This window comes from Cyrtonyx montezumae, unplaced genomic scaffold, assembly GCF_038088225.1.
Source record: "Cyrtonyx montezumae isolate F1298 unplaced genomic scaffold, pur_monq_1.0 scaffold_21, whole genome shotgun sequence".
Classification (NCBI taxonomy): domain Eukaryota; kingdom Metazoa; phylum Chordata; class Aves; order Galliformes; family Odontophoridae; genus Cyrtonyx; species Cyrtonyx montezumae.
Window position 1 is genome coordinate 6,574,212 of NW_027071948.1, and position 10,277 is coordinate 6,584,488.

Sequence of the window (10,277 nt, forward strand, 5' to 3'; positions counted from 1 at the left end):
GATCCACGTTGGCCACTAGACACCAGTGGGAACCAGGAGGAACCAGGAGGAACCGGGAGAACCCATTCCTCCACCAATACACTCACCAGTGCCACCCAGTCTGAACCAGTACACACCAGTACAACCCAGTATCCAGAGGAGGGAGGAACGATGCTGGGGTGCAGCTGCAAGAGAATGTGAGGAGCTCCCCAGCAGGAAGCCACAAACCCTGCAGAAACCTGCACGAGAGTCAGAGCATGTGTGGGTGTCCAGGAGGAAATGCAGCACCTGGACGTGGAGCGCTGCTGCCTCTGCCAAGCTGGCTTCCTGAGAAGGATTTGTCTGTCCCCATTAAACCCAGAGGGTTGGCTCCTCTAAATGCTTGCAGTATGCTTGGAAGCCCAAATCCTTCTGGCCTCCAATCTGGAGGCAGCCCAGTGCCAATGTCTCCTGGGTCCCATTGTGCAGTGCCTGAGTGAGAGGATGTCCCGAGCTGGCTGCACAAGACTCATCTGAATTTCTCCGTTGATTGACTTCAGATAACTCCACTGGGTGACTCTGGTGTTGGTTTCCTAAACTTTGGAACTGAGAGGTGACCACGCCCTTTGCTTAAGATGAAGGCACAGAAGCGATGGGAGAACTCAGTGAGGTCACAATCGTTGCCGGGGTGGGAGCATTTGTTCCCCAGGAGGTGAGCAGAGCTGGTGCTCTGGTGAGCGTGCTGCACAGCGAGACCGAGCTCTGGGCCTTCTTGGAAGTGATCACCCTGGGACAGCCCATCAGAAGCAGCGCTGCGGCGTGTGCGTGAGCTGGGCACAGCTGAGGCTGAGCAGGCCGAGCAGGTGAGCTGGGCTTGGTGCTGGGAGGTCGCCGCGAGGTGTGTCAGAAGAGAAGCTGGGCTGGGGAGGAGCTCCAGCTCCAGCAGCACCCTTCTGTATGGCTGCTGCTGGCTGCTGGTGTCTGTGAAATCAACACACGATCTGTTGTTGTAGGGATGGAGCCTGCACGTCCGTGGGATTGTGCCGGGCATGGGGGGAAACAGAAAGCTCCTGCAGGTAAGAACCTCTTGTGAGCTGTGGTGTGAGTACCTGCCTCTAAATGGGGCTGCATGAAGGGGTGAGTGCGATGGAGGAGAGCGGAACGTATGCTCCAGATCTGTGCTGACTGCAGAAATAGCACATCTTTGTAACAGTGGAAGGGCATATTGAATGAACTACACTTGAAGACGATAAGTTTGTGGTTGGCTGTGCTAACATCGTCCTCCAAAGAGATGCTCTCCATGTATTTCTTGTCTTCTTTCTGTCAGAAGCTGATGCAAGTGGCCTTCCTTGGAAGCGCAGCCTTGCAGAAAGCCAGGGGAGGAGCACGGAGTGTGACACTGCACCCAGGAGAGGTACAGACACACAACAGACATCTGGGCTCGGTGCACGGTCTCCTAGTTAGGCTTTCTGCCTGTCCTTTCCTGGGACTGTTGTCCTTGTGTGTTGTTGGGGGTCTGAATCCCTGGGATTTACAGTTACCTTTCCAGTTCTGATCTGTAATGTGAACCCAATTTTCACCCAAGACCCTAAGATGCCTTACCTGGAACACAGTAGGGGAGAGCTGCCATTGACCCTTTGGGGATTTTCTTGCTGTTGCAGCAGTGACGACTAGTTTGGATGTGCCGGACAATGTCAAGGACATTCACGGTCTGTTCTCTTGGATCAAAAGTGAGTTTGGGGGATGCAGAGCCTGCAGGTGTGTGATTGCCCAGATTGAACGTGGTAAGGCTATCATTGCCATTTTAGGGGATGTGCTTGCCTTTTCAGATGTGGCAAGAGCTGTCGAGGTCCCTCAGGAGAACCCCAGCAGCCCTGCCCCTGAATGCTTCATCTTTGAGCTCCCTCACATCCCCACGGACAACAGAGAGCTCAGTATGGAGGGACTGGAGGCCATCGTGACCCCCACTGACCCCTTCTTGGAGCTTCCACCATCCCCCAGGGTCCTGTCTGAGCTGTACTGTGGGTTGTCGCTGCTGCACCCCGTCGTGCCACCAGTGGGTACGCAGCTCAGCCCACAGACAACCCCCCTCATTATCACCATACCTCCCTCAGTCAAACCAACGCAGCCCATCGAGGAGGTGCAGGAATGGCGGCCTCAGGGGGTTCAGGCCCACTCGCTGCTGTCACCGGGCTCTGTCCCCTGCCAGGCGGCAGAAAAGGAAAACAGGGGCAGCACCAAGTGGGCCAAGTGCCCTGCACCTGCTGGCAGCCCCCAGAAAGGGGAGAGCTCCCAGCACGAGCAGCCCACCAGCAGCACCCCAGCCAAGAAAGGAAAGCTGTCGCCGTGCAAGGAAAGGGAAGAAAGAAAAGGCCACAAACACCCGTGCCAAACGAAGCTGGCTGGGGTCAGCGCAGGAGGCAGCAGCAGTGGGCGAGCGGGCCCTGCCAGCGAGCTGCACAGACACCTGCTGGACTCCATCCAGGCTGTGCACCCGCTGGGGCACAGGGGGACTGCGGTGGGGCCGGTGCGCCAGCCACCCTCCGTGCAGCCCCAACCCACACCCAGCGCTGGGCCTACTTTCCCCCGGCCCCAACGCGGCAGCACAGATGGGGCAGCGCCGGCACCAGCAGGCTGCAAGGCCAGAGAGCAGGACGCTGCCAAGAGGACGGCACCGAGCTGCCTGCTGAGGAGCGCACCGCTGCCGAGGGACCCACCCTCACAGCTGCACCAGCAGCAGCCTCGGCCACAGCGCTCCGTGGACTCTGTGCCCTGCGTGGGGCCCAGGCTGGGTGGCCGTGGGGCACCCACACCACTGCAGGAGTCGCTGCCCATCACAGCCAAGCAGCGGCCCGAGCGGGAGCGCTTGAAGAAGCTGGCCCGGGACCGACGGGAGCAGGCGGCCCACCAGATGAAGATCGGCCCCGTGCAGTTCCTCGTGCAGCGCGAGATAGACATGGCCATAGCCGACGAGTACGGCTACCCGTAACCCTGCGCTCCTCGCCGCCCGACAAGCCGGAGTTTATTTCCAGTCCTGCCCAGTGAACAGCCTGGGGGAGACCATGCACAATTCTGCTGCCACTGAAGGACTGAGGGGAGGAGCGGCAGAAGGCAGCAGCTGCTATTGCATTCCAATATCTTATTTAGTAAATTAGATTTCCTCTTCAGTTCACTGCCACTGTTTTGTTTCTAGGCCCATCTCCCTGCCCTGACACGCATTCCTAAGCCAGGGCAGCCTGACCTCAAACAGCAGCACACTGGCTCACCCATTGCTATCAGTGCACTCACTTGTCTTCTTCTCCATTAACAGAAGAATTACAGAAAATATTAGGGCCAGTAACTCCTCACAGCAGCTCTCCGGAAGCTGCTACCTCCGCCACCAGGAGGTTCTGGACAAGAAGGAAAATACGTCACCTGGCAAATACCAAAGGGTGTGTGGTACACTGACAGGGCCAGCAAAGGGAACACACTCCTGTGGTATGCAGCTGCATACAATGTGATCTGAAGAAGGGAACGGACAAGGCAGCCTTCTGCTGCCTCCCAGCTACCCCAAGTGGCTCCCATTAACCACCCCTTTGTCATCCCAGTGCCTCCCAGAATCACCAGCCACATTCCCAGGGGCTCCCAGTCACTCCCAGCTCCCTGCTGCAGTGGTCCCACTGCCTCGCAGCAGCCCCCAGTCTACCCCACATATGCTTCCACTGCCTCCCTATTGCCTCCAGTGGAGCCCCTGTGCCTCCTGGTGCCCCCCACACACGCTCCTAGTGCCTTCCTCAGCCCTAGTTCCCAATGCTTCCCAGTTCAACCCCAATACCATCACAGAATTTCTCAGTGATCCTGAATCAAGGAATTGAATTAGATTGAATCTATAGATTTGTTAAAACTAGGCCTCATAGCTTGAGCAAACAGGTAACTTCAGCAAGAAACACAGGGACCATAGAAATGCACGTACCACCGAAGAGAGCTGCTGTCTCACTTCTGTACCTGAGAATATCACGGAACAGCTGTCTCACTTCTGTACCTGAGAATATCACGGAACAGATCCTCCTGGATGACATGCTTAATCACACGAGGAATGAGCGTGTGATCCAAGACAGCCAGCACGGCTTCACCAGGGGAAGGTCATCCTTAACCAGTCTGGTGGACTTCACTGATGGAGAGACAGCACTGGTGGACAAAGGACAGGCAACCAGTGTCATTTACCTGGACTTGAACAAGGCCTATGACATAGTCCCCCACCACATCCTCATCTCCAAATTGGAAGGATGTGGATTTGATGGGCGGACCACTTGATGGATAAGAAATTGGCTGAAAGGCCGCAGACAGAGGGTGGTGATTCATGTTTCTGTGTCCAGGTGGAGGCTGGTAACGAGTGGCACCTCCCAGGGGCCTGTCATGGGGCCAGTGCTCTTTCACATCTTTATCAATGACATTGATGACAGAATCGAGTGCACCCTCAGCAAGTTTGCTGATGCCACCAAGCTGAGCGGTGCGGGTGACACGGTGGGAGGAAGGGATGCCATCCAGAGAGATCTCAACAGACTTGAAAGTTGGGCCTGGGTGAACCTAATGAGGTTCAACATGGCAAAGTGCAAGGTTTTGCAATTGGGCTGGAGGAATCCCAGGCATCTACACAGACTGGAAGGAGCAGTCCTTGAGAGCAGCCCTGTAGAGAAGGAGCTGGGAGTCCTTGCTGCAATGAAGGGATGGGAACCCAGCTTGATGAAAGCTAATGTTCGTTTATTAAGCAACAACTCAAAACTTATATACACAGAAAGGCAATGTCTGTTAAGATCTGATTGGGCAAAGGTTACATTCCTTAAGGTTAAACGTCATAACAATACAAAGCACTCCTGGTCGTCTAAATGAGCAGTTCCCTATCGCCTTCTGTTACAGTGTCCTGTTTCTTTTCATTCCTCAAATGCGGTTATCTTGACCTTGTCAGCTTATCTTTACACAGCCTGCATCCAGGGCTTGTGGTCAAATTTTTGCATAGCCAGCAGCTCTGTCTGGCTCACACTCTTGCCATTACCCACAGGTCCTGATGGGTGAAAAACTTAACATGAGCCAGCAATGTGCTCTTGCAGCTCAGAAAGCAAATGGGATCTTGGGCTCCAAAAGGAGAGGAGTGGCCGGCAGGGACAGGGAGGTGATTGTCCCTCTCTACTCTGCTCTTGTGAGGCCCCATGTGGAGTACTGCGTCCAGGTCTGGAGTCTCCAGTACAAGAAAGGCAGGGAGCTGCTGGAGAGGGTCCAGAGGAGGGCCACAAAGATGATCAGAGGGCTGGAGCACCCCCCTACAAAGACAGGCTGAGGGAGCTGGGCTTGTTCAGCCTGGAGAAAAGGCGGCTGCGGGGTGAACTCATTGCAGCCTTTCAGTACCTAAAGGGAGCCTATAATCAGGAGGGGAGCCAACTCTTTGCAAGGGTAGATAACAGCAGGACAAGGAAAAATGTCTTAGAAAACCAGAACATCTTAGAAAAACAAAACCAGCAGTTCTGCAAACATCCTGTTCAAACAATTCACACTGTGACCACTAACTGGGAAAGTTACTGATCATAGGAAATAATTCATCTTACCTCTTTTTTTAAAGACTCATCACTTGAGGTTGTGCTGCTGTTTGTTGCTTTCTCCCAGCAATGCTTCCAGCCTTTTCAGTTCAGCGCCCCTTTGCTGTAGAAATACCAAATTTCAAATGTGATTAACTAGGATATTTTAGGAACAATTACAAGCTAAGTTGCGTCTTAGTGGTAACACCATACCATGATCTCCTTCTCAGTTGGAGTGTAGCGCTCCTCAGACCCCCTGTACGCCCGACTCCAGAATCCGCTCGACTTGTGTTGGTTTCCTAAAATTAAGGACCGGGAGGTGACCACGCCCTTTGCTTAAGATGAAGGCACAGAAGCGATGGGAGAACTCACTGAGGTTACAGTCATTGCTGGGGTGGGAGCATTTGTTCCCCAGGAGGTGAGCAGAGCTGGTGCTCTGGTGAGCGTGCTGCACAGCGAGACCGAGCTCTGGGCCTTCTTGGAAGTGATCACCCTGGGACAGCCCATCAGAAGCAGCGCTGCGGCGTGTGCGTGAGCTGGGCACAGCTGAGGCTGAGCAGGCCGAGCAGGTGAGCTGGGCTTGGTGCTGGGAGGTTGCCACGAGGTGTGTCAGAAGAGAAGCTGGGCTGGGGAGGAGCTCCAGCTCCAGCAGCACCCTTCTGTATGGCTGTTTCCAGGGGAAACGGGTTCTTGTTGAGATCCCATCCCACATTTTCACTAAGGATGATGAAACTTATCGTTACTCCCCTGGGGAAAATTGCTGCCAGTGCCCCGCCTTCATGTCAGGTGTTAAAAAGGAAGGAGAGCGCTGACTTCCTAAAGTGCAACTTGTGCCTTAGTGATGCATGGGTGTGCATATCCAAGAGATATTGAACAAAAGCTCTCTGAGGTTATGGCAGGAAGCCAGGTGCCCAGCTGGGACACGGACTGTCCAAGGACACGTCAAGCACTGTGTGCTTTGGGCCATGGCTGCCACCAGGGAGTGTCACGGCTGTGAGCTGTGCACGAGGGTGGGCACTCTACATCAGCCCTCATCCCGGCTAGTGGTGAGAGCAGGGGGAGGCTGATGAGTGCTGACCGTGCGGCACAGCCACTGTGCTGTGTGTCAGCCAGGAGGGAGGAGTGCTGCTGAGCCTTGGTAAGCCAGAGCTGGAGGTCTCTCAGATTCCCAAAGTGCTGCAGCGAGAGGACAGAGCGAGATTTCTTCACGACAGCAACACCAGCTGTGTGCAGAGCTGCCGAGGAGATGGGGAGGGATACTTGCTGATGGAAGCCATGGCAGTCAGACATAAACTGGATCTAGTGTCGGGCAGCTCTCGCAGCCAGCTGATTTGCAGACATTGCCCTCCTCCAGAGGCTAAATTACATGACAGAAGAAAGCTGGGAAAATGCTCGTTCCTCATGATTTTTCACTTGTGGATACTTTCTTCAGGGTTCCCCGTTTGAAAGGAGATCTCAGGGAGCAAGGTAGTCAAGGAGTGAAGCCAGCTTTACCCGAGAGCGAGGGAAGTTCTTGTGAAGAGAGCCCTCAGAGCCTGAGCTTCTTCGGAGACTTCAGTGGTCATGGCTCGGCAAGGAGTCTGCTTCTGCTCTGCAAGTGGAAAGGTATGGCCGGGTTTCTTTTGCTTGGGTTTTCTTCCTTATTTCTAAGGGGAAGGGGTGGAGCAGAAACCCTAGAACCCTAAGGGTGGAGCAGGCACATGGGTATCTCTATGGCACATGGGTGTCCCTACGGCACATGGGTGTCCCAATGCCATGTGGGTGTCCATCCCAAAGTCACGTTGGTTTCCCAGTTGCACACTGGTGTTCCAATGGCACATGGATGTCCCTATGGCACATGGGCCTCCATCCCAATGACATGTGGGTGTTCCTATGGCACATGAGTGTCTCAATGGCACATGGGTATCCCAATGGCACAATAACCAGTTGGACTGTGTACTCGCTGCACACAGCCTGGGCTAATAGCACAGACGTGTCTCAGCCTGTATTTTCCCTAGTGATAAGTAGTGTCTCAGCAATCTCATATCCTATCTCTGGCACCATCTGCAACCTCTCTGCAAACCTTGGCTGCCCGTTCACCAACATTTGCTTTCTCTCTCCAGAAGCATCGTGGTGCAGTTCCGCGTGTTTGGGAACAGCAGAGACACAACTGCACCTTTCGACGCACAGTGAGACGCGATGGAGGTGGACTGTACTTACCACCACACAGGAGTGAGTTTCTTCTTGCACACTGCACATGAAGAGTGCAAGAATGAATTCTGAGTATTACTTCTGAGCAGGTGCAGTGCTGTAGGGGATGTCAAGTAACCATTGTAGAAACAGTGAGATGCTGACAGCAGCAGTTGGTGGCATCAGTGAGACAGAAATCTGTGTATAAACTGTGGTGCTTAGAGTTGAGTGAATCCTTTGTAGAGTAAAAAAATACGTTCCTCAACTTGTGCACCCGAGAGCATTTTGTTTACTGATGCACCTTTGCTCTGCAGAGTGTAGAGCTGTCAGGTAAACCGGGTTTCCTTTGCTGCCACCTGAGCAGGAATGAGACTCGTAGTGGTTTTTGTAAGCGTGTTATGGTTTAAACATCAGTTTGTGTTTTGGCCGTAAAAGCAGTGTCTGTTTCTTTGGGGGTGGCCTTGGGCTAATGGGACAATACTGCTACTGCCTCCTGGTTTCTGTTACATCAGCAAATGATATTTTGTTTTAGGGATGGAGCCTGCGCATCCATGTCACGGTGCTGGGCAAGCAGGGAAACGGAAAGCTTTTGCAGGTGAGCCATGGTGTGGGTACCTGCCTCTAAACAGGGCTGCATGAAGGGGTGTGTGACAGAGGAGAGGGGAAAGGTCCCTGCAGATCTGTGCTGACTGCAGAAATGGAGCAGCGCTGGAGCAGCAGAAAGGCACATGGAAGACGCTAGGCTTGAAGATGAGAATTTTGTTGTTGGCTGTGCTAATATCATCCTCCCAAGAGATGCTCTTCAAATAACTCTTGTCTTCTTTCTGTCAGAGGCTGATGTCAGTGGTCTTCCTCTGAAGCGCAGCTGTGCGGAAAGGCAGGGGAGGACTATGGAGTGTGGCACAGCCCCCAAGAGAGGTACAGATACACAGCAGGCATCTGGGTTTTGTGCACTGTCTTTCTCGTTGTTTTTTCTGTCTGTTCCTTCCTGGAACTGTTGTCATTGCGTGTTGCTTGGGGTCTGAATCCCTGGGATTTACAGTTACCTTTCCTGTTCTGATTTGAAAAGCGAACTCACAGTTCAGCCAAGATCCTTAGATCCACAACCGTGAATGCTCAAGATGGGATTTCCGAGTACTGTGGCCCACTGTGCAGACCTTTTGCTTTTTGCAGTGCTGGACTCTCTTTCAACCTTGTTGCTTCTCCTTTCTTGATGATGACAGGGAGAGGCACTGAGACAAATAGAAAGAGCCATGTGAATGCAGTCTGTTCTGAGAAAGCTCATCAAAGAGCAGAATCCAAAGCCCACATCCAGACCAGAGGGCTTCCTTGCAGAGGAGGTCCCAGCCCAGGGGGAAGACCTTCCCCTGCAGTGAACCCCCACTCTCTCTCCAAGAACCTGTCTGGAAGAAAGCGCAAGGACTTGGAGGAAGCGAAAGAAACAGCAGAGCGACTCCCTGTCCAGAAGAGAGCGAGGGGTGAGCACAGCAGGGAGAACATCACGAGGATGTGTCAAAGCAGTGACAGCATGCCGGCTCCAGCAGCACGCCCTGGGCCTGCCCCAGCACAGATCTCCAAAGAGGTGAGAAGGTGCTGAGGAACCTGCCCTAGAGGCTTCCTAGTCCAATTTCCTTTGTCTTTTTTCTGCCATCTGTTTTTACGGTACCCACGTTCCTGCAGTTTTGACGTTGATAAAGTGAATGTATCTTGTTTTCTCACTCTGTAGCACGGAGAAGACAACAGCGACAAAGAAGACGAGAGAGGAGAGCAGAAATGATGAAGGCTTCTCTGAGAGCTGCTGCTGCACGAGTGGAGGTGAGTCCTTGGTGAACACAGGCACACACTTGCTTGTTCTCAGTGCACAAAATAAATGGTAAAACCCCAGGGAAGTGATGTAATACAAGAGCACCCAGCTGTGAAGTCAGCACGGGTTCACCAGAGGGAAGTCATGCTCGACTAACCTTGTGCCTTTCATGAGGTCATTACTGTCTGGGTGGATGGGGAAGAGAGCAGTGGCTGTAGTCTCCCTTGATTTCAGCAAGGCATTGGACACTGTCTCCCACAGCATCCTAACGAAGTCGAGGAAGTGTGGAATAGATGAGTGGATGGTGAGGTGGGTTGAGAACTGGCTGTCTGACAGAGCTCAGAGGGCTGTGATTGGCAGCACAGAGTCCAGTTGGAGGCCTGTACTTAGTGGTGTTCCTCAGGGGTCAGTGCTGGGTCCAGTCCTTTTCCACATCTTCATCAGTGACCTTGATGAGAGGATAGAGTCCACCCTCAGCAGGTTTGCTGATGATACAAAGCTGGGAGGAACTGCTGACACACTGGGAAGGCTGTGCTGCCATTCAGCGAGGCCTGGACTGGCTGCAGATTTGGGCAGAGAGGAACCGGCTAAGGTTTAAGCAGAGCAAGAGTAGAGTCTTGCACGTGGAGAGGAGTGAGCATGTGCACCAGTACAGGCTGGGGGATGAGCTGCTGGAGAGGAGATCTGAGGAGAGGGACCTGGGTGTCCTGGTGGCCAAGAAAGCCAATGGGATCCTGGGGTGCAGTAAGAGTGTGGCCAGTAGGTCGCGGGAGGTGATCCTCCCCCTCTAATCAGCC

General features: G+C 53.6%; 1 protein-coding gene and 1 long non-coding RNA gene across 3 annotated transcripts; both read left to right on the top strand.

Moving 5' to 3' along the window:
- The first annotated feature begins 1,637 nt into the window (after positions 1-1,637).
- LOC136049529 (nematocyst expressed protein 3-like) lies at positions 1,638-2,947 on the top strand. The gene is given in 4 exon segments (XM_065737832.1): positions 1,638-1,697; positions 1,700-2,035; positions 2,037-2,307; positions 2,310-2,947. Coding segments are annotated over 4 exon segments (1,305 nt in total).
- Positions 2,948-5,809: 2,862 nt separating this feature from the next.
- Positions 5,810-9,149, top strand: LOC136049754 (uncharacterized). 2 transcript variants are annotated; one of them, XR_010622334.1, is made up of 4 exons: positions 5,810-6,076; positions 8,209-8,271; positions 8,508-8,594; positions 8,900-9,149. It is a non-coding gene; the product is annotated as an uncharacterized LOC136049754 (long non-coding RNA). The 2 variants fall into 2 exon arrangements; XR_010622333.1 differs by lacking the exon at positions 5,810-6,076 and having other exon boundaries at positions 7,900-8,271.
- Positions 9,150-10,277: the final 1,128 nt, after the last annotated feature.